The 23,825-nt window shown below is 33.7% G+C and overlaps 2 protein-coding genes across 13 annotated transcripts in view; both read right to left on the minus strand.

Moving 5' to 3' along the window:
- LOC131529944 (complement factor H-like) overlaps nt 1-6,843 on the minus strand; it is a 37,054-nt gene extending 30,211 nt beyond the window's left edge. For 2 of the 9 annotated variants that reach the window (XM_058759959.1, XM_058759961.1), the window contains exons 1-8: nt 6,703-6,843; nt 5,717-5,909; nt 5,465-5,637; nt 5,205-5,381; nt 3,554-3,730; nt 1,897-2,072; nt 1,316-1,353; nt 244-420 (exon numbers count right to left, since the gene is read on the minus strand). In XM_058759959.1, coding sequence (XP_058615942.1) covers nt 244-420; nt 1,316-1,353; nt 1,897-1,922 — 241 coding nt within the window. In that variant the 5' untranslated portion in view covers nt 1,923-2,072; nt 3,554-3,730; nt 5,205-5,381; ... (1 more) ...; nt 5,717-5,909; nt 6,703-6,843. Of the gene's footprint in view, nt 1-243; nt 421-609; nt 1,200-1,315; nt 1,354-1,896; nt 2,073-2,257; nt 2,657-3,553; nt 3,731-3,919; nt 4,509-4,622; nt 4,661-5,204; nt 5,382-5,464; nt 5,638-5,716; nt 5,910-6,702 lie in introns of those variants that run through there. The other 7 variants (XM_058759963.1, XM_058759960.1, XM_058759962.1 and 4 more) reach the window with 7 other exon arrangements.
- A 6,523-nt stretch (nt 6,844-13,366) lies between these two features.
- On the minus strand, nt 13,367-20,285 carry LOC131529940 (complement factor H-like). 4 transcript variants are annotated; one of them, XM_058759950.1, is made up of 13 exons: nt 20,166-20,285; nt 19,867-20,034; nt 19,653-19,758; nt 19,460-19,536; nt 17,907-18,089; nt 17,508-17,690; nt 17,255-17,428; nt 16,996-17,172; nt 16,593-16,784; nt 16,239-16,418; nt 15,287-15,463; nt 15,006-15,188; nt 13,367-14,928 (listed from the first exon to the last, which is right to left on the minus strand). In XM_058759950.1, the coding sequence occupies exons 1-13, from the start codon at nt 20,233-20,235 to the stop codon at nt 14,903-14,905; spliced, it is 1,896 nt and encodes a 631-aa protein (XP_058615933.1). In that variant the 5' UTR covers nt 20,236-20,285; the 3' UTR covers nt 13,367-14,902. The 4 variants fall into 4 exon arrangements, with proteins under 4 accessions (XP_058615933.1, XP_058615934.1, XP_058615935.1 ...); XM_058759951.1 differs by having other exon boundaries at nt 19,867-19,938; nt 20,166-20,276; XM_058759952.1 differs by lacking the exon at nt 17,907-18,089.
- Nucleotides 20,286-23,825: the final 3,540 nt, after the last annotated feature.

The raw sequence follows: 23,825 nt of genomic DNA on the forward strand, positions 1-23,825 counted from the left end.
CTCAGAGAAAGTATTTATTTTAATTCCTTAAGTGAAAAAATAAAAATAAATGAATGGCATTTTGAAGAATACATTTTGTATACATATGCCAAATTCTGTTGATTAGAGTGCAATTTTTATGTGTCCTTTTATTTAAACGGTCTGTGGATAGAAAGATTTTAGCATCATTTCCTGAATGAACTTTCATCACTAGGCAATCAATCAATCAATCAATCAATCAATCAATCAATCAATGTAACATACCAGTGCATTGCTGTATGCCTGTCCATTGAGTCTGGGAGTCACAGGTGATGTGTACAGGCTGCTCTGGTTCAAATCCAGGACGACATTTATATTTTATTCTTGAATTGATTCTGTAGTTCAGTCTCTGACCTCCTACAATCTCTGCATTTTCAATGTTAGGTGCTGCACACATTATTTCTGTAAACAAACAAACAAACAAACAAACAAACAAACATAATTAATATTATTGATATTATATGAGTAGCAAAGATTTGAATACTTCACAGCTGAACATACCAGTACACAGTGGTTTTGGTAGTCAGTAAAAAGTATTGGAAGTGCATATAATATACATAATATTCTACTTAATAAAATTAATAAACTCACCTTGACTTTGCACAAAGGTAACAGGAAAAAGGAAAAACTAATGATTTGACTAATCATTTTCTGCTCATCTCACAAACAATTTTGTGTTCTGATTTTGGTCTCTGCTTGTATGATGGGGGATCAAAAAGAACTTCATTTGGACAACTTTAAAGGCGATTTTCTCAGTATTTAGATTTTTTGCACCCTCAGATTCCAGATTTTCAAATAGTTGTATCTCGGCCAAATATTGTCCTATCATAACAAGCCATACATCAATGGAAAGCGTATTTATCCAGCTTTTATATGATGTATAATTTGACCCTTATGACTGGTTTTGTGATCCAGGGTCACAAATGCAAGTTGACTAAGCGCTGAATTGCAGAGCTGGTACAAATGTATTCACATCACTCTGATAAGATGTTTCCTTAACTGCTGATTTTTCACCTTTTTCATTTGTTGTGTTTACTTTGTTATTGAGAGGGAAGCGAGCATCACGTTTACATATTCATCTAAATGTCGCTTTCATCAGTGTGGATGGTGCAGCACGGCATCTGGATGTTCGCTATAATGGTATATTGTAGCAAAGGTATTTTGAACTTCTGGGCCCTACACTGCAAAAAAATGGCTTATCTTAGTTTTTTTGTCTTGTTTCTAGTCAAAATATCAAAATATTCTTGTTTTAAAAAATACAAAAAAATACTCTTGTTTTAAGAAATATTTAACTTACCCCACTGGCAAATGAATGTACTTTTAAGCAAAATCCCCCTGGAAACAAGATTAATATATTAAGTCATTTTGCTTTTCTAGTAAAAATATCTTGTTTTGAGAATTTTAGATATTTTGACTAGAAACAAGACAAAAATAACAAAACAAATTGCTATGAGTATATCAGGCTTTTTTCACTGTCACTTAGCAAAATAGTTTGTCAGCTTCACAAAGTTGCATTTGATGTAACAGCAACATGGGCATGTGACCGAAAAGTGCAAATGCAAATCTAGTTCATTTAAATTAGAATCTTTATCACACTGTATTTTCAGACTGCAGATGAATGTGAACAGGCTGAAGAGCTCGCTTTTCTCAGAGAAAGTATTTATTTTAATTCCTTAAGTGAAAAAAAAAAAATGAATGGCACTTTTGAAGAATACATTTTGTATACATATGCCAAATTCTGTTGATTAGAGTGCAATTTTTATGTGTCCTTTTATTTAAACGGTCTGTGGATAGAAAGATTTTAGCATCATTTCCTGAATGAACTTTCATCACTAGGCAATCAATCAATCAATCAATCAATCAATCAATGTAACATACCAGTGCATTGCTGTATGCCTGTCCATTGAGTCTGGGAGTCACAGGTGATGTGTACAGGCTGCTCTGGTTCAAATCCAGGATGACATTTATATTTTATTCTTGAATTGATTCTGTAGTTCAGTCTCTGACCTCTACAATCTCTGCATTTTCAATGTTAGGTGCTGCACACATTATTTCTGTAAACAAACAAACAAACAAACAAACAAACATAATTAATATTATTGATATTATATGAGTAGCAAAGATTTGAATACTTCACAGCTGAACATACCAGTACACAGTGGTTTTGGTAGTCAGTAAAAAGTATTGGAAGTGCATATAATATACATAATATTCTACTTAATAAAATGAATAAACTCACCTTGACTTTGCACAAAGGTAACAGGAAAAAGGAAAAACTAATGATTTGACTAATCATTTTCTGCTCATCTCACAAACAATTTTGTGTTCTGATTTTGGTCTCTGCTTGTATGATGGGGGATCAAAAAGAACTTCATTTGGACAACTTTAAAGGCGATTTTCTCAGTATTTAGATTTTTGCACCCTCAGATTCCAGATTTTCAAATAGTTGTATCTCGGCCAAATATTGTCCTATCATAACAAGCCATACATCAATGGAAAGCGTATTTATCCAGCTTTTATATGATGTATAATTTGACCCTTATGACTGGTTTTGTGATCCAGGGTCACAAATGCAAGTTGACTAAGCGCTGAATTGCAGAGCTGGTACAAATGTATTCACATCACTCTGATAAGATGTTTCCTTAACTGCTGATTTTCACCTTTTTCATTTGTTGTGTTTACTTTGTTATTGAGAGGAAGCGAGCATCACGTTTACATATTCATCTAAATGTCGCTTTCATCAGTGTGGATGGTGCAGCACGGCATCTGGATGTTCGCTATAATGGTATATTGTAGCAAAGGTATTTTGAACTTCTGGGCCCTACACTGCAAAAAATGGCTTATCTTAGTTTTTTGTCTTGTTTCTAGTCAAAATATCAAAATATTCTTGTTTTAAAAATACAAAAAATACTCTTGTTTTAAGAAATATTTAACTTACCCCACTGGCAAATAAATGTACTTTTAAGCAAAATCCCCTGGAAACAAGATTAATATATTAAGTCATTTTGCTTTTCTAGTAAAAATATCTTGTTTTGAGAATTTTAGATATTTTGACTAGAAACAAGACAAAAATAACAAAACAAATTGCTATGAGTATATCAGGCTTTTTTCACTGTCACTTAGCAAAATCGTCTGTTTGTCAGCTTCACAAAGTTGCATTTGATGTAACAGCAACATGGGCATGTGACCGAAAAGTGCAAATGCAAATCTAGTTCATTTAAATTAGAATCTTTATCACACTGTATTTTCAGACTGCAGATGAATGTGAACAGGCTGAAGAGCCCCCTTTTTTCTGAGAGAAAGTATTTATTTTAATTCCTTAAGTGAAAAAAAAAAAAAATGAATGGCACTTTTGAAGAATACATTTTGTATACATATGCCAAATTCTGTTGATTAGAGTGCAATTTTTTATGTGTCCTTTTATTTAAACGGTCTGTGGATAGAAAGATTTTAGCATCATTTCCTGAATGAACTTTCATCACTAGGCAATCAATCAATCAATCAATCAATCAATCAATCAATCAATGTAACATACCAGTGCATTGCTGTATGCCTGTCCATTGAGTCTGGGAGTCACAGGTGATGTGTACAGGCTGCTCTGGTTCAAATCCAGGACGACATTTATATTTTATTCTTGAATTGATTCTGTAGTTCAGTCTCTGACCTCCTACAATCTCTGCATTTTCAATGTTAGGTGCTGCACACATTATTTCTGTAAACAAACAAACAAACAAACAAACAAACAAACATAATTAATATTATTGATATTATATGAGTAGCAAAGATTTGAATACTTCACAGCTGAACATACCAGTACACAGTGGTTTTGGTAGTCAGTAAAAAGTATTGGAAGTGCATATAATATACATAATATTCTACTTAATAAAATTAATAAACTCACCTTGACTTTGCACAAAGGTAACAGGAAAAAGGAAAAACTAATGATTTGACTAATCATTTTCTGCTCATCTCACAAACAATTTTGTGTTCTGATTTTGGTCTCTGCTTGTATGATGGGGGATCAAAAAGAACTTCATTTGGACAACTTTAAAGGCGATTTTCTCAGTATTTAGATTTTTTGCACCCTCAGATTCCAGATTTTCAAATAGTTGTATCTCGGCCAAATATTGTCCTATCATAACAAGCCATACATCAATGGAAAGCGTATTTATCCAGCTTTTATATGATGTATAATTTGACCCTTATGACTGGTTTTGTGATCCAGGGTCACAAATGCAAGTTGACTAAGCGCTGAATTGCAGAGCTGGTACAAATGTATTCACATCACTCTGATAAGATGTTTCCTTAACTGCTGATTTTTCACCTTTTTCATTTGTTGTGTTTACTTTGTTATTGAGAGGAAGCGAGCATCACGTTTACATATTCATCTAAATGTCGCTTTCATCAGTGTGGATGGTGCAGCACGGCATCTGGATGTTCGCTATAATGGTATATTGTAGCAAAGGTATTTTGAACTTCTGGGCCCTACACTGCAAAAAATGGCTTATCTTAGTTTTTTGTCTTGTTTCTAGTCAAAATATCAAAATATTCTTGTTTTAAAAAATACAAAAAAATACTCTTGTTTTAAGAAATATTTAACTTACCCCACTGGCAAATGAATGTACTTTTAAGCAAAATCCCCCTGGAAACAAGATTAATATATTAAGTCATTTTGCTTTTCTAGTAAAAATATCTTGTTTTGAGAATTTTTAGATATTTTGACTAGAAACAAGACAAAAATAACAAAACAAATTGCTATGAGTATATCAGGCTTTTTTCACTGTCACTTAGCAAAATAGTTTGTCAGCTTCACAAAGTTGCATTTGATGTAACAGCAACATGGGCATGTGACCGAAAAGTGCAAATGCAAATCTAGTTCATTTAAATTAGAATCTTTATCACACTGTATTTTCAGACTGCAGATGAATGTGAACTGGCTGAAGAGCCCCCTTTTTTCTCAGAGAAAGTATTTATTTTAATTCCTTAAGTGAAAAAAAAAAAAATGAATGGCACTTTTGAAGAATACATTTTGTATACATATGCCAAATTCTGTTGATTAGAGTGCAATTTTTTATGTGTCCTTTTATTTAAACGGTCTGTGGATAGAAAGATTTTAGCATCATTTCCTGAATGAACTTTCATCACTAGGCAATCAATCAATCAATCAATCAATCAATGTAACATACCAGTGCATTGCTGTATGCCTGTCCATTGAGTCTGGGAGTCACAGGTGATGTGTACAGGCTGCTCTGGTTCAAATCCAGGATGACATTTATATTTTATTCTTGAATTGATTCTGTAGTTCAGTCTCTGATCTCCTACAATCTCTGCATTTTCAATGTTAGGTGCTGCACACATTATTTCTGTAAATAAACAAACAAACTTAATTTATATTATTAATATTATGCGAGTAGCAAAGATTTTAATACTTCACAGCTGAACATACCAGCACACAGTGGTTTTGGTGTCCATCCGTCTTGTGTACATGTGGCCTCTGCAGCCGTTTTATGATATCCAGACTCACAACTGTATGATTTTTTGCTCCCAGTTTCATATCTCCTCTGAAGTAATAGTGCGGGTAATAGACATGCTGGTCATGTGGAACTTCACATCTAATCTCTGAAACAAGATTCACATGCTTTTAATAACATGCAATAAATTCATCACCAAATCCAGAAGTGTTTCTCTGTAATCTTACCTTCACAAACAGGCGTATGATCCCACTCTCCATTATCTTGGCATGTAAATGATCTGCTGGGTTCTTTTGTAAAATTAACCAGTTTTTTCAGAGCAGGTGATCTCCACACTTTCTCCAGCTCTGAAAATAGATTTTCCCTCTGGCTTGATATTTTTCACTCCAAATGTAGTTGACTTCAGCTCACAGGTTACTTCTGTACAAGACATAATCATGTACAACAAAGGGTAAGAAGCGATGAAGCATCAAAAATATGTGAAACAGGACTGAATACTTTAAAAAAGGATTCAATTTTTTATTCATTTTTTAATTCTAAAATGAAAAAAAAGAGCGAGCCTTCAATGGACAGAGCATGTGTTGTCCCTATATAAGCATTAAATGTACATTAGATGTACAGTATTTGCTAAACTACAAAAAATATATTTTGAAGTTCCAAAAAAAAAAAAAGATTATTATTTATATTGTTTATAAAGAGTATATTTTACAATAAAATACTGTTTTGGTCTTTCTACTTCAGGAATTCAGTGTATTAGCCAAAAATTATGGTAAAGTGAAAAGTAGTTCAAATGTTTGGATCCCCCTTCCTTGAAGTTCATTACTTTTTTGACAGTTCAAATGATAAAGCATTCTTAGTGTTGTGAATATGAGTATGGTTATCATTGTATTAAGTAGTTATAAGCTAATTTAGTTGTTGCCTAATAGTAATATTTAGCTGCCACACACTTTGAACTTTTGTGAGTGCTTTTGCCTAATGATTTTCCTCATTAAAAACATTCTTTCCATTAAAATATATTTAAAAAACAACAGCAATCATTGCACCCTTTCTACAGCTTGACAGTAAGACATAAACCATTCCGTTTTCTCAGTTTCTGAATATAAGGTTAAAGGCTACCTATATTTAGAATGTTTCAGTTAATGTGTGACAGCACTGATATTTTGGCATTATATAATTTCTGATATGAATTGTTTATGTAACAGTGGTGGATTACCATCACATTCTGGGTTCAGAGTCCAGCCAAATTTAGCACATCTGGGGATTCCCTCTCTGGGCTTGAATCTTTCATTGCATCTGTATTTTAATATGGCATCTTTCTGGTATTCTGGCAGTGGCTCAACAACATATCCATTTGATATGACCGGTGCTGTGCATGTTATATCTGTATGAAAAGTGAGAGAAACAAGAATAATAAAAAAAAGAACTTAAAAAAGCATGAAGCACTTTTACTCTTTCTTGCAAGTATACAACACTGTTGCTCCAAAAACAAACTCCGTCCCCTCTGTTAGTTTAAATTCACCATTTGGTGCATCGCCAGGATGACTACAATTTTTCTCTACAGAAATCAAACCGATTTTAATTTACGTGATAACATTGATTTGTAAATGAAATTATGTTGCCATCTACACTCAACACTCTCTAAAACCACTTAAAGCCAGTAAAAAGTATTGGAAGTGCATATAATATGCATAATACTCTACTTAATAAATAAAATTAATAAACTCACCTTGACTTTGCACAAAGGTAACAGAAAACAGGAAAAAGGAAAAACTAATGATTTGTACAGGAACTCTCATTTTCTGCTCACCTCACAAATGATTTTGTTTTCTGATTTTGGTCTCTGCTTGTATGATGGGGGATCAAAAAGTTGATCATTTACTAAAGTCAAAATGCAGGTGCTTTTAAATCAGACCACTCCATGAACGTTCACAATGATGTTTTGAATATATTAATTTATCCGATGTTTACATTTATCAACTGAACACACCAAAATACACTGGTATAACCTCCTGTATAGAGTTCATTTTCACGGATTGATTTTGAGTGTATTTCACAAGTGGGTCTACATTTTGGGAAGTGCATTATAGTATGTTTAACATTTCATTTCAATTCAAGTCAATAAAATCAAACTGAAAAGACCAATGACATCAAAAATAATAAATTGCCTTGACTTTGTGGACAACTTAATGAAAACATCTTAAATACAAAGCTAAGGATTTTTACAAAAACTCTAGTTTTGAGTTCCCTTAAGAAGTATTTTTGGACTTTGTCTCTGAAACACTTCCATGCTTGCGGATCAACAAAAAGACATCTCTTTTAGTCCAGACATCTCTGCGTACAAACAATATCTCCTCCAATTCACATTAGACAAACCAAAAAACTAGTTTGAGAGGTCAAACTCCTAAAAATCACATTTATGTAACATAATAAACAGGAAGCAAAATGTAAGTTTCTAAATAATTGATGTTTTCATTGCTGTGCTCTACAGGTTAAACCTGTTAGATATTTTTCACTAGCTAGTGTACTTTATAGTTCAAGAAGAACAGTATTTGATAAATGAATATATTCCACAAGGCATTGCAAAGAAAGAAACTACAGAAATGAGTTAGATGACAGAAGTTTCATAATATACAAGCTTACAAACATTGCAATAACACAGCCATTGCAAAATATATCTTTAACTGCAATTGCATTACTGCAGTGGAGGGGGCAAAGATAGAGAGATAGAGACTTTATCTTTATCTTGCACTGAATAAATAAATATATAAATATTAAAAATATATATATATATGTGTGTGTCTGTGTGTGTGTGTGTGTGAGTGTGTGTGTGTGTGTGTGTGTGTGTGTGTGTGTGTATATATATATATATATATATAGTTTTTTTTTTTTTCAGTAAAAGCTGGACATCATTTACTGGATCTTACATTTTGGCCATTTGGTAAACACCGATCAATGTTAAACTCAAAGGTCTTTAACTTTGCATATAAATAGCTTTCATGTGTTTGCTGAGTTTTTGGCAGAGTCAAAATGTTTCAGTGTTCCTCAATCCCTTCATGAAACAGGAATACTTCATGAAACAACTGCACCACCAAGTGGTCCCTATGAGAAGTGTGTATTGATATATGTAATAATTTAACATATATAAAAAACCCATGAGAGGTGAAAAAAGTGAGCCAATTACAGATCAGAGTCAATTTTACATTTTCAGTCCTTTTTGTACAGTGCATGTAATGATTTACCTCGTTAAACAGAAGTCAACATTCCTAATTACAGTTTTTTTTCAATACAATACTTTTGAATACTTTTAACAATTTTCCTAAACTCTTAACACAGTTAGCACAACATCTGTCTGTGTAGGCTATACAATTAACACATTTCTTGTTGCTTTGACACAACACACATTTCAAATGCTTGAACTTCTTTTACACACAAGCTCAACCAAGACCAAAACAATGTAATTTTACTGCCAAATTTTCAAATGCTTTCACACTGTATGTCAGAACAGATAACATCATGTTCTAAAACTAACTTGTAGGCTAAAGTCAAAGTGAGCAGCTGTTCATATTGTGAATTGAAACACAAATATGTCCTCTGTATTTTATTCTATATTGCTAATGAGAAACAGCTGATTGAAGCCATGCAAATATATGAATTACAGCTGATTCCCATCTAGGAAACACACTCAGGTGTTGAGGTTCTTTCAGTCGCATGACCATATGATATACAGTAAAAGAAGGCCTCTTTGGGCCGATCTTGTGTGGAAAAGTGCACTCCTGCTTAAATTGCTATTTTGAGCCCGGTCTCATGAAAGTGCGTGTAAATACAGTTTTTGTTGCTCGCTTTGGTACTAATTTCACAAGTAAGGTGTACTTTTTCAAAACTCTTAGTACAAAAATCCAAACTGATCACACTTGTAACACAGCTTGTCATTCTTACAAAACCTGATGTAATGCTTTTATTCAGTTGCACATATTTTCAGTCCACATAATCACTGTTTCAAACACAAGATTAGTACAATATGTAATGACAACATTTGGTTTAATCACCGAAACACAACAGTATGATCTTCTTTCAGTTTAATACGTTTAACAGTCAGTTAATTTAATAGCAAACAATACAAGATATGTGTTTCAAATTACCTTTGTTGCTGAAATAATTACAGTAATAGAGGCAATAACTGTCATGTCAGAAATTACACTTACATTACCAAGCTTGCATAACTCGCATAAAATGCATAATGTTTGTAAAAGTATTTATACAATGTGTTACTGGATCAAAAGGTGTGATGAAGATATGACATGGCAATAAGGTTTGGTGCTAGACAGAGTTTACTGTCAATGCAGTATGACATATGACTGAATCTACACTGTAACTGCACTTTTCAGATGAGTTATAGTAATGTGCAGTCTCTACCATGGTAATGCCTCTATATACAGTATCACATGGCATAATGTAATGTAAAATGCTGTATTTGATGCCATCTGTCTCCCTTCTTCTGATACATCTCTGATCAATCTCTGATCAGTTCCTCTCCCTTGTATCCTGCTGTATGTTCACAAATTGCAAAACACACAGTTTTACAAATGAGGATATCCTCAAATTTGTGTGTGTGTGTGTGTGTGATTTTATCAGGTTTTACTCACTTCTGGGTAACAATTTGTCCCCAAAATATGGGTAATTAGGCACACACACACACACACACACACACACACACACACACACACACACACACACACAGGTATTCCTATCATTATGATGACATTTCATAGGATTAATGGGTTTTAAAGCATACTGTACAAACTATATATTATATCCCCCTACACTAACCCTACTCCTAAACCTACCCTTACAAAAATGTTTTTTGTTTTTTTTTTATAGAAAAAAAAGTCTCCCACAAGGAAATTGATTTCAGATATTGCCATCTTTGAGGAACATTTTGTTCCCATAACATAGGGTTTAGCTGAACCACACACACACATGTACAAAATAGTGGTTATCATCGAAGATAAATCACTTTTAGTGCAAAAAAAATAAAATAATAATAATAATAATAATTACATTTGATTGCCCCTAAATAGCAAACAAGTTCTTTAGAAACTATATCTATTGAATCTACATCTATATATATATATATATATATATATATATATATATACTGGTTAACCATTAAGATGAGTTAGATTAAATAATAGACAAATGTATGAAACTGAATGAGAAGTCATGCAAATGAAAAGCTTGATAGTAAGAGCATTATGAAAAGCAGTTACTGTGAATGAAACATTGATATAGATGAAACAATTATTTTGTGTAGTGAAAAGGATACTTTGTGATTGTGTGTATTGTACTAAGACAATTGAAAATATGCTGAAATGTTTGAAAAAAGTGCACTTTTGATGATCTGTTGTGATATTTGTACTAAGAGTTTTGAAAAAGTACACCTTACTTGTGAAATTAGTACCAAAGCGAGCAACAAAAACTGTAATATGCCAAATAAAAACGAAAACTCATGGTATTGATACGGAAAAATGGACTTTGGCGTATATATGATACAAATGTGTTTGGCGTGCATATAAAACACAGTTTTCATGTGCATATAATACGCATCTACCCCACAAGCCTAATCCTACCCATCAATACCACAAGTTTTGGAGATGGAAGGTGTTTGACCATTGTCCAGGATGCGATGGATGCTGAATGCCAAGACATCACAGCTGAACACTGCAGGGGTGGATAAGGCATACCAAAAGTATCTTCCCAAGAAGCCTTGACAGAGAAGATATCAGGTGTGATATGGATGAGAACATGTGGCCAAATGCAGAAGGCTAAATGATTTTTTATTATTATTTTTTTAATCTTCTGTGGCTTTTTTTGTTTTGTATATTTTGTATTTTCACATAATAAATGACAGCTATATTGCATATTTTTGTTTTTGTTTTCCTGCATTCTTGTTTTCTTTCTTGTCTTTCTAATGTCCTATTGCAAATAAAGCCTTTACTGCAACAATTCTGTCTCTGTCTTTCCCCCCTTTCTGCAGCAAAATAAACAAAATACATGCATTTACTAAACCCAACAAAACAAAAATTATAGAGAGGCTTCAAAAGAAACACAATATATGATCAATGCAATATACTTGTCTAATAAGGTCAGACCTGACACCTAAAATGCTGCAGTTTCTGTAATTTCATTTGATGTTAGTGTTTTTATGATCACATTTAGCTATGATTGACTAAATGTTCCTGTTGGAAGAGAACATGAGTTAGAGTTTTGGATTACTAATTTGATTTTGAGACATGTTTGCAGTGTTTAGGTAGATGTAGTGTATTGTGTTAGTATATTATTGTAATTTGAAAATTAGTGTTGGAATTTAGTTTGCAATGTGTGATTTTGAGCATGAAATTAACTGTTTTGTCAATTGTGTGTTGTAGGTGTGTTGGTGCGAGTTAAGAGTTTAGGAAAATTGTTAGAAGTATTGAAAAAATTGTCATAGCGATTGTAAAAAAAACTGTAATTCTGCCCATTGTGACTGTGCATCTGCCAAGGTTTTGTAAATTAGATATTATAAATCGTTAAAGGATATATTTAAATTGATGTCTTATAATATGATTTATATTATATTATTTTATATTATATTACACTTTATTCCAGATTTATCTTTTTTTCTGATAAATGGTGAAAAAAAATAAAAATAATAATAATAATAACAATAATAATAATAATAATAATAATAATATGATTATTATTAATGGCTCACTTAATATCCCAGGGTGATCAATCATTTACTGCAGTTCATTTTGCAAAAATGACTGATTGACTGTACATTATTCTTCTCATTGCATGGTCACTTGCCAAATAAATATGTGGACATAAAATACTGATTAGTTAAAATATCGAAATTTTGGTCCTGCAGATTTACTTTATACAGCATTAAGAAGATCAGACCCTTTCTTTCGGAATATGCTTCACAACTCCTTGTTTAAGCTCTTGCTCTGTCCAGGTTGGACTATTGCAATGCTCTCTTGACAGGTCTTCCAGCCAGTTCTATCAAACCTTTACAATTAATTCAGAACGCGGCAGCAAGATTAATTTTTAATGAGCCAAAAAGAATGCACGTCACACCTCTGTTTATCAATTTGCCAAATTGATACCAATAGCTGCTCGCATAAAATTCAAGGCATTGATGTTTGCCTATAAAACCACCACTGGCTCTGCACCCCTTTACCTAAATTCATTACTTCAGACTTGTGTGTCCTCCAGAAGCTTGCGTTCTGCAAGTGAACGTCGCTTTATTGTGCCATCCCAAAGAGGCACAAAATCACTTTCACAGACTTTTACATTAACTGTTCCCTCCTGGTGGAATGACCTGCCCAACTCAATCCCAGCATCCCCAGTCCTTAGCCATCTTCAAGAATCGGCTAAAAACACATCTCTTCCATCTTTATTTGAAACCTCTAACTCTAGCACTCTCTATTCTAATTCTATTCTTCAAGAAAAAGAAAAAAAAAAAACCTTTTAGACTTGCACTCTGTTCATTTACTGCTTGTTTTCTTTAAAAAAATAAATAAAACTAACACTAGCTTGCTCTATTCTTTTTCTATTCTATCTTTTTTATTTTTATTTATAATATAATTAAAAAAAAAAAAAAAAACTTGCTACGTGTACTGCGTTAAGCTAACTGAGCCTTGTTATATCATTGCTCTTTTGTTGATTTTGATTGTTTTCATCGTCCTCATTTGTAAGTCGTTTTGGATAAAAGCGTCTGCTAAATGTAATGTAATGTAATCAAAATATTGACAGTTTGTCATCTCACAGCTTGCATAGTCTATTAAAATGTACAGAAAATGGCCTAGCAACACAAAAACCACAACAATATTACAACAGTATATTTATTTGAGTCCTCTGAAAACATTTTCACTGAACTTGATAACTGATGTACAAGAGTAACATTTACAAGAGATCCAGTCTGCAGTGTGATAGGAGAGACCTGAAAGAAGCACAGGTTTAAAAGCTTGATCTGTGCATATTTCTCTCCTGATTCAGATGAGATGACTTTTTCAATGGAGAAAGCACTATTATGGATAGAGGACTTAGTCGGAAGCAGCAGTTTGAAGTTTAAATGTTTGATGTTTCTTACAAACATGCAGCTTTTAACTTCAGAAGATGTTAATTGATGGACTGGAGATGTGTAGTTTAACATATTTGTGGAATATTGTGATGTTTTTATCAGCTGTTCAGACTGTCATTCTGACGGCACCCATTCACTGCTGAGGATCCATTGGTGAGCAAGTGATAGGAACTAAAATCCAAAGTCAGTCTAATTATAAACATATTTAATCAAAAAAGGTTGTTGAAGGAATGTTCACACAGATAAGAAATACAAAGAAATCAACCTGGTCTCATAAAAATAGGTACCTCTGCGCACTTTTTGTGCGACACCGTTTTATGTACCTTGCTGCACGTTTCGCCGCAGTTTCAAATAGAAATGTCCACCGAGTGGCGCTAAAACACAGGTTCAATATGTGAACCCTGGCACGTTTTTATTACGTAGATATTGGTACGTATTGCTGTTTTTTTTATTACGTTGCTTCAGATACGTATTGCGGCGGTTCAGAATTCAAATATCCGGGGACTGTCGCTAAAGGTTAATGCTCTATCATGTTGGAAATATGCCCAACACCAAATCCAGCCCTAAACCTACCCGATAGTGTTAACAAATGCAAAACTGATATAAAAACATATTAGCTATTGCAACTGTGCCATTTTAACTTCTTTTTATGCAGATTTTAACTGCTTTGTTGAACCATAGTTACACGGGATTTGAACCAGTGCTTCTCGTCTCTTAAGTCCGTCTCCGTGAGCTACCGAACAAACTTATCTATGAAAACCCATAGATATGAAGCTGGATGTGTGCGATGCTAACGTTCAAAAGCATATCAGTTTTCAAATCTCCCAGCATATTAATATTGTTTTGAAGTCATAGCATGATATTCTTCAAGTAATTGTGCGAAAATTACGCTTTATTAATCGCAACTATGTAAATTTGTGTGAAAATGTTCATTTATTTTGGAAACTGCAGTGATATGTACTTATTGGTACGTATTTCATGTCACGCTAAAAAGTGCACCCAGGTACGTAAATGCCTTGAGACCAGGTAGCAAGAAATACAATTTCTGCAAGATAATGTAAAATTTCATTTTTACAATTGTAGCTGAATGGGATATACTGTATGTACAAGTTTTATGTGTGTATATACTTAACTATATTATGGGGGAAAATTTGTACCAGAAGTGAGCTAAACCTGACAAAATCTCTTGAAACCTCCATTTAGGGATGTCCTCTTTTGTAGAAAGGTATAAACGTAGAGTAAATTTGTCGTTTTTAAAACTGAACTGGGTTACCTCAATTACCACTCCTGTTTATTTTCTTTTATTTTGTGTATTACCTAAAGAAAGAAATAATAAATCAATAATTGATCACCAATATGACTAATTCAGGTTCTGAAAATGAGACAATACTCACAACTTTTGTCTATCTGTAGATTCCCATTGGAGCACAACACATCCACATACATGTTCATCTCACTTCCAGCATTCCATCCATCTCTACAGTTCAGTCTATACTTTTCAGCATGCCTTATGTAGATCTTTCCTGTAGGAAGCTGTAGATTGTACTTCTCAACAAAATCATCAATTTCACAAGGTCCTATGACAGAGACAAATGTAAACAATGTTAAAAACAGTAAAAAAAATAAAAATAAAATAATAATAATAATAATAATTAAAACGATAAAAATGACTCACTCAGACATTTTGGAGGAGTCTCCCATTTTCCATCCACACACTTATAAACGTCCTGTTGCTTGGTAAGCACAAAGTAAGACTGGCAAGTGTAAGATACTGCTGTGATCACATCATCTTGTGTACTGTTGATGCTGTAATCTCCATGTTGAAGATACGGAGGAGGTGGACAGATCTTACCTAAACAAATAACAATATCACATTCACATTTACATTTACATACTTTACTATATTATGGGGGCAAATTTGTACCAAAAGTGAGCTAAACCTGTTTCCATTTTATGACTCCCTCATATTCTAATAAATCATTCTAATGCCAGAGTTATCATTTCAAGTTACAATACAAATAAACAAATGACAAGCAGCAGCACAAATAAATACAAGAAAACAAAGATACTGTACAAAAGAAATAATCAAAGCTTTATTTTTTTTATGTCTCATAGTAGTATTCAGGTACAGAAACCAACATCTACATTAATTTCTCTTGCCATTGCAGTCATGTATATAAATAAATGTAAATAAATAATAAAAATATAATAAAATAAATTTTGTGATGCATATTGTGTGTATGGAACACAGCGAAAACAGCATTTATTTGACTGAAATTGCAGAAATGCTAACAAGATGAATATTTATATGTTAATATGATTACCAGTGAATATTTTATTTTTATTTTATTTTTATTTTTTTATTAAAACCCATTGTATATTAACTAAATATGTTCTATATATTTTGGCCTAAGACTTAAGAAACAGGCTAGAATATACTCATGAATAGGCTATCCACCATTCTTAAATGTGCCATGCTCATAATTGCAATTTCAGAAGTGGGAAGTTGGACATTTCTAATAGCATATGTTTCTGTGTGAATGTTCTGTGTCTCAGATCTTTCTGCATTGCCTTAAACAGTGATTAAACTGACTGTAATATGAATGCAAGATTTCTTGGCGACTCACTTTTGCAGTCAAACGTTCCATTCCACTTTCCGTTTTGACACTTTAAAACTCCTCTTGGAATTTCATTGTACGGTTCATTACACGTGTATGTCAGAGTCTCAGAGTTGCTGTATTCAGTTTTCTCATCTGGCAGTGTCACAAACTGCAAGTTCTTTGTTGGTTTGGAGCACTGAACCGTTCCTAGAGGAACAATTCGATGTAAAATACATAAAATATACAATTTGTTCAATGTAAGATTTCAAATGTTGATGGTAGTTAAGATGGTAGTAAATTATTACATTTGATTAATAATTTGATTCTGATTTATAGAAATGTATAACACATCAACAGAAAGTTGGTGGAATATGCCAGTACCTCCACATTGTGGATAGGGGTAATTCCACCTCCCATCTGGCAGGCATTCAACTGCACGTTGGCCATAAAACCTCATGTTGTCATCAGTGCATCGGAAAACTAAGATATGTCCAGATTTATAAGGTGATGTGGCGCTCGGATATCCAAATAGTATTTGTATATTTTTGAGTTCTTGCTCGTCACAGGTACCATCTGTGTATAAGAAGATACTTTATTTATGTTTTAATACTCAATATAAACAATAGTATCTTTTATTAGTATTATGCTAATATAAAATTCAATTGATGTGTGGTCATAGTTGCACACATACGTCAATAATTTAACTACTATGAATTGAAACGTATCATTCAATCAGAATGTATTTATTTATGATGCAATAAAATAAAATCAAGCTGTAACATACCAGTGCATTGCCGTATGTCTGTCCACTGGCCCTGGGAATCACAGGTGATTTGAACAGGCTGCTCTGGTTCAAATCCAGGACTACATTTATATTGTATTTTTGAAGAGATTTTGTACTTCAGTTTCTGATCTCCTACAATCTGTGAATTTGGGATTCTTGGTGGGTCACACATAATTTCTAGAAAACAAACACCCACATAATTATAGAATTTATCATTTATGATTTTGTGAATATTTTAATACTCCAGGGCAGAACATACCAGCACACAGTGGTTTTGGTGTCCATCCGTCTCGTGTACATGTGGCCACTTCTGCTGTTTTACGATATCCAGACTCACAACTGTGAGATCGTTTTGCTCCCAAATTCAGATCTCCACTAAAGTAATATTTTGGGAGAAACACGTGCTGGTTGAGTGGAGCTTCACACCTATGCTCTGAAACAAGATTCACATGCTTTTGATAACATACAATGAATTCAGTCGTAAATTCTGAAGTGTTTCTCTACAATCTTACCCTGACAAGTAGGCTTGTAATCCCACTTCCCAATATCTGTGCACGTAAATGTTTCCTGTTTATTATAGATCTGGTTTTTGCTAGTGCAGATAATTCCCACTGTTTCTCCAGCTTTGAAAACTGTTTTCCCCCATGGAATGGTTCTTATTACTTCAGGTTCAGTTATCTCAAGTTGACAAGTTACTGTAAAGACAGAATAATGCAAAGCTAAGTTTAAATAAACGTCAAGTATGCCAAAAATTATTGTCAAACTGTAATACAATTTTGCCTACTGTTTTATGAATACTGCATATTCAGACTATTCATCTGACCTACTGCTTTGTGTAAGTTCAGATGGTATTGCATGTGTTTCCATGAGCATTTCAATCGACCCTTAAATAAATCAACTGTGGTATTAACCTATGCACTGTGGAACAGGCCCACTCCAAACACCGTTCTCCTTACAATGAATGACACTACTTCCATCTAGCTTTTTGTCAGAAGATACACACTCAAAGTGAATAACATCGCCATAAGTTCCATCCTTTGTGTTGCCCGATGCAGTCACATCCCCATCTGTGTGAATCACAGGGCATCTCACCTCTGTGAAATAAATACACTGATTTAGGTTGGGTTTCCTGATAAATCGCCATCTGTCAAATGTTATTTTAACATTAGAGCAATGCCTGTTTCCCAAACCAGCATGTAGACCACTCACTTTTAAGTACAACTCAAGCACATTGTTAACGGGAGCTGTCAGTTCCCCTTTTTTTTTTCAGCAATTTCTTTAGACGTTTATTTCCCCAACATGAAAATTTTGCACTACTGCATTGTAGCGACCTATACACCGTGCATATTTCAGCATATATATATATATATATATATATATATATATATATATACATAGACTAAGACTACTAATAAATATAGATCTAGCAAAGTCTAAGAACTGTACAAATGTTACTTGTGACTTCCATTGTCTATTATGCAATATATGACTGCCATTCTACAAGCAAGATTACTGGAATAGATTTGAACCGACCACTGGAAGAAGAAGAGGATGACGTTGGGGAAGAGAGATCACACTAAAGCAAATTTCACTCAGAATTTGCTAGTAATTTCCACAATTAATACAAAGAAATGCAACACAATTCATTAAATGTGAAAGTAGAAAGATTTCATCACTGTTCATATGGATCCACGAAAACAACTAAAATGCTGTATTATGCATGCCAGGCCAGTAGCTGGCGATGCCACTTTGTAAAGTAACTCACACATACCTAATATACTGCATAAGTAATACCATTTCCTAAAAAAAATTTCTCAAACTATCGTTTTGAAAACTTGGAAATCCATTTTCAAAAGTTTGCATTTTCAGGCCCGCAAAATACTGTGGTCATGTAAATGAATGGCCAAAACGCATTAAAAGTTTTCCATTTTTAGTTGAAAACGGTGTTGTGTCAACGTCCCTATATACAACCAGCATGTTGCTAACATGCTATGCTGTGCTTTGGGAAACCTGGCAACCCTTGTGGTGCTGTAAGTGATGTGAGCAGCTCTTTTGTCACCATTTTAGATACGCCTCCTTCAACAACCCCCGTCATTTTGGCACATCCAAGGTAGGCTATATTTACCTGTCAAGTTAAGAGCTTTTGTCTCACAATGCTGAATGTCTGTTGTTTGTGAACGTTTTGTAACGTTCAAACTCATGAAGAGCACTCATAGGATATAGAATTCCAGCTTTGAATGTGTAAAATGATTGGCAGGCATAAAGTGTCTCAAAAACCTTCTGGCTAAACAACATGTTTTTTTTTTTTTTACATAGACTTGGCTGTCGCCGAGATGGCGTGATTTCTCCAGACAGTTATTTCAGTGATATCTTTCAGAGACTAGAATTTTTGTGTAAACAGCACCTTACAGCACCTTAATGAATGAAATGACAACAGTGCAAACGGACTTTCAAGAAATCGTACCCTCACAGACAGGGACAGCATTATCCCACCCTTCGATTCTACAGTGACGCCAACTGATTCTGCTTGTCATTTCATACCTACAAACACAAAGTTTTTAAGAAGAAGCAGTGTCAAGTCGACATATGTGAATTTTATGAGTTAGCAAAGAGAACAGAGGGAAGCAAATGAAATGCTGTGCATTAAGCACATTTACCCTGTCTTGCAAGTATACTGCACTGTTGCTCCGTAAGTATATTCTGTCCCCTCTATAAGTTTAAAATCACCATTTGGTGTTTCCCCTGGGTGACCACATCTTTTCTCTACAGAAATCAAGCAAGTGTTAGTGTGACGAGTACAAATCGGCTCAAGTGCAAGTTTTAATTTATTAACAAAAAATGATGTGCTTATCATATTGACAATTTTCTTACTTGAGCATATTTGGGAAATGACCATCAGCCATTGTCCATTTTTACACATTAACCTATAAAAGCCGGTATAACCTGTCAAACAATTCACTTTTATTGTTTCACCATCAGTGTATGAAATGTTCGCAACTGGTTCGGTGTTTTCATATTTAATGTCCTCAACAAGACATTCTGAGAAGCACAAACAAACGCACAAAAATATGTGCTAGTCAACAGCTTCTAAAACACTTAAGGTGATGTAAAAGTATCGCAAGTGCATATAATATGTATAATTTTATACATTTTAAAATTCAGAAACTCACCTTGACCTTGCACAAAGGTAACAGAAAAAAGAAAACAGGAAAAGCCGATGATTTGTACAGGAACTCTCATTTTCAGCTCACCTCACAAACTAACTGAGCTTTAGTTTTTTTTAAAGTTTTTTTTTGTTGTTTGTTTGTTTTTGTCTCTGTTTATATGATGGGGGATCAAAAAGTTAATCATTAACAAAGTCAGGTGGAGCATGCTTTTATACCAGACCAAGAGGATATATACAGTATATATATATATATATATCAGTCAGCTGGACACACCAAAAGACCCCTAAAGAGAATTCATCCCTCTCCATTTTATTTTGCATTCTCATTGAATTTGGTAAAGACACCAAAAGGTATTGTAAGAAACAACCTGATATGCATGCAGCAGTGAATGATGCAACCCAGATTAAAGTTTATTCAGTGGGAGATAAGCAGGATGCCCTTTGTGAACTAATTGCATCACTCACTTCCCAGAAAGTGCAGTATTTTTTATATATATACACAGTGGGGCAAAAAAGTATTTAGTCAGCCACCAATTGTGCAGGTTCTCCCACTTAAAAAGATGAGAGAGGCCTGTAATTTTCATCATAGGTATACCTCAACTATGAGAGACAAAATGAGAAAAAAAAAATCCAGGAAAATCACATTGTAGGATTTTTAAAGAATTTATTTGCAAATTATGGTGGAAAATAAGTATTTGGTCAATAACAAAATTTCATCTCAATACTTTGTTATATACCCTTTGTTGGCAATGACAGAGGTCAAACGTTTTCTGTAAGTCTTCACGAGGTTTTCACACACTGTTGCTGGTATTTTGGCCCATTCCTCCATGCAGATCTCCTCTAGAGCAGTAATGTTTTGGGGCTGTCGCTGGGCAACACGGACTTTCAACTCCTCCAAAGATTTTCGATGGGGTTGAGATCTGGAGACTGGCTAGGCCACTCCAGGACCTTGAAATGCTTCTTATGAAGCCACTCCTTCATTGCCCGGCGGTGTGTTTGGGATCATTGTCATGCTGAAAGACCCAGCCACGTTTCATCTTCAATGCCCTTGCTGATGGAAGGAGGTTTTCACTCAAAATCTCACGATACATGGCCCCATTCATTCTTTCGTTTACACGGATCAGTCGTCCTGGTCCCTTTGCAGAAAAACAGCCCCAAAGCATGATGTTTCCACCCCATGCTTCACAGTAGGTATGGTGTTCTTTGGATGCAACTCAGCATTCTTTCTCCTCCAAACACGACAAGTTGAGTTTTTACCAAAAAGTTCTATTTTGGTTTCATCTGACCATATGATCATCCAAATGCTCTCTAGAAAACTTCAGACGGACCGGACATGTACTGGCTTAAGCAGGGGGACACGTCTGGCACTGCAGGATTTGAGTCCCTGGCGGCGCAGTGTGTTACTGATGGTAGCCTTTGTTACTTTGGTCCCAGCTCTCTGCAGGTCATTCACTAGGTCCCCCGTGTGGTTCTGGGATTTTGCTCACAGTTCTTGTGATCATTTTGACCCCACGGGTGAGATCTTCGTGGAGCCCCAGATCGAGGAGATTATCAGTGGTCTTGTATGTCTTCCATTTTCTAATAATTGCTCCCACAGTTGATTTCTTCACACCAAGCTGCTTACCTATTGCAGATTCAGTCTTCCCAGCCTGGTGCAGGTCTACAGTTTTGTTTCTGGTGTCCTTTGACAGCTCTTTGGTCTTGGCCATGGTGGAGTTTGGAGTTGGACTGTTTGAGGTTGTGGACAGGTGTCTTTTATACTGATAACGAGTTCAAACAGATGCCATTAATACAGGTAACGAGTGGAGGACAGAGGAGCCTCTTAAGGAAGAAGTTACAGGTCTGTGAGAGCCAGAAATCTTGCTTGTTTGTAGGTGACCAAATACTTATTTTACAGAGGAATTTACCAATTAATTCTTTAAAAATCCTACAATGTGATTTTCTGGATTTTTTTTCTCATTTTGTCTCTCATAGTTGAGGTATACCTATGATGAAAATTACAGGCCTCTCTCATCTTTTTAAGTGGGAGAACTTGCACAATTGGTGGCTGACTAAATATTTTTTTGCCCCACTGTATATATATATATATATATATATATATATCTTTTCAGGATTGTTTGATGAATCGAAAGTTTAAAAGAACAGCATTAATTTACTGTTAAAACCTTTTGTATTAAAAAGAAAAGTGTGTGTGTATATTTACACTACCGGTCAAAAGATTTTTAATGTTTTTTTAAAGAAGTCTCTTCTACTCATCAAGCCTACATTTATTTGATCCGAAGTACAGAAAAAAAGAAAGAAAGAAAAAAAAGTAAAATTTTGAAATATTTTTACAATTTAAAATAACTGTTTTCTATTTGAATATATTTTAAAATGTAATTTATTCCTTTGGATTTCAAAGCTGAATTTTTAGCATCATTACTCCAGTCACATGATCCTTCGGGAATCATTCTAATATGCTGATTTGCTGTTCAAGAAACGTTTATTATTGTTATTATTATTATTATTATCATCAATATTTATTAACAGTTGAGTTTTTTTTTTTTTTTTCAGGATTCTTTGATGAACAGAAAGATCCAAAGATCAGCATTTATCTTAAATAAAAAGCTTTTGTAATATTATACACTATACCATTCAAAATCTTGGAGTCAGTATCATTATTTTATTTTATTTTTATTTATTTATTGAATTATTATTTTTTTATTATTATTGAATTATTTTAATTATAGAAATTAATACTTTTATTTAGCGAGGATGCTTTAAATTGATCAAAAGTGATGATACATACATTTATAATGTCACAAAAGATTTCTATTTCAGATAAATGCTGTACTTCTGAACTTTCTATTCATGAAAGAAACCTGAAAAAATTATACTCAGCTGTTTTGAACATAATAATAAAAAATGTTTTTTTTTTTGTTTTGTTTTTTTTGAGCAGCAAATCAGCATATTATAATGATTTCTGAAGGATCACGTGACTGGAGTAATTATGCTAAAAATTCAGCTTTGATATCACAGGAATAAATTATATTTTAAAATAAATTCAAATAGAAAACAGTTATTTTAAATAGTACAAATATTTCAAAATTGTACTATTTTTTCTGTACTTCGGATCAAATAAATGCATGCTTGGTGAGCAGAAGAGACTTCTTTAAAAACATTAAAAATCTTACTATTCTAAAACTTTTGACCGGTAGTGAATATATATATATATATATATATATATATATATATATATATATATATATATATACTGTATATGAAGAGTTCAGATGCAAAAGCCTCTAAGTGCCATCTAAAATTTTCATCTAAAATGAGCATTTTTATCAGGCTGCTATGTTTAGGTTCAGTTATTTTACTCTAATGGCAATATATAGGTCCTTTTCTATGCAATTAAAATAAAATAACTGAACATAAATATAAGAGCTTGAGAAAAATGCTCAGTTTAGAAGAAAATTTCAGATGGCATTTAGAGGCTTTTGCATCTGAACTCTTCATATATATATATATATACATATACATATACTATATTTGTTGTGGACTCCCTATGTGGAATTTTAAACTGTATGTTTTCCCCATCTCTGTTGTTGTAGTAATTTATATTCACCACTAGAAGGCAGAAGTGACCCTTGGAATCAGTTTCACAAGAATTCACCAGATGCCA

The sequence above is a fragment of the Onychostoma macrolepis genome, chromosome 22 (genome assembly GCF_012432095.1).
Source record: "Onychostoma macrolepis isolate SWU-2019 chromosome 22, ASM1243209v1, whole genome shotgun sequence".
NCBI lineage: Eukaryota > Metazoa > Chordata > Actinopteri > Cypriniformes > Cyprinidae > Onychostoma > Onychostoma macrolepis.

Bases quoted from the DNA above. Each gene is read 5' to 3' on its own strand.
- LOC131529940 (XM_058759950.1), bottom strand. From the start codon at position 20,235: ATGAGAGTTCCTGTACAAATCATCGGCTTTTCCTGTTTTCTTTTTTCT. The intron at 19,759-19,866 runs GTAAGAAAATTG...TGATTTCTGTAG, and splicing joins CATTTCCCAAATATGCTCAA to AGAAAAGATGTGGTCACCCA. The intron at 17,173-17,254 runs GTATGTTCTGCC...TTTGTTTTCTAG, and splicing joins ACCAAAACCACTGTGTGCTG to AAATTATGTGTGACCCACCA.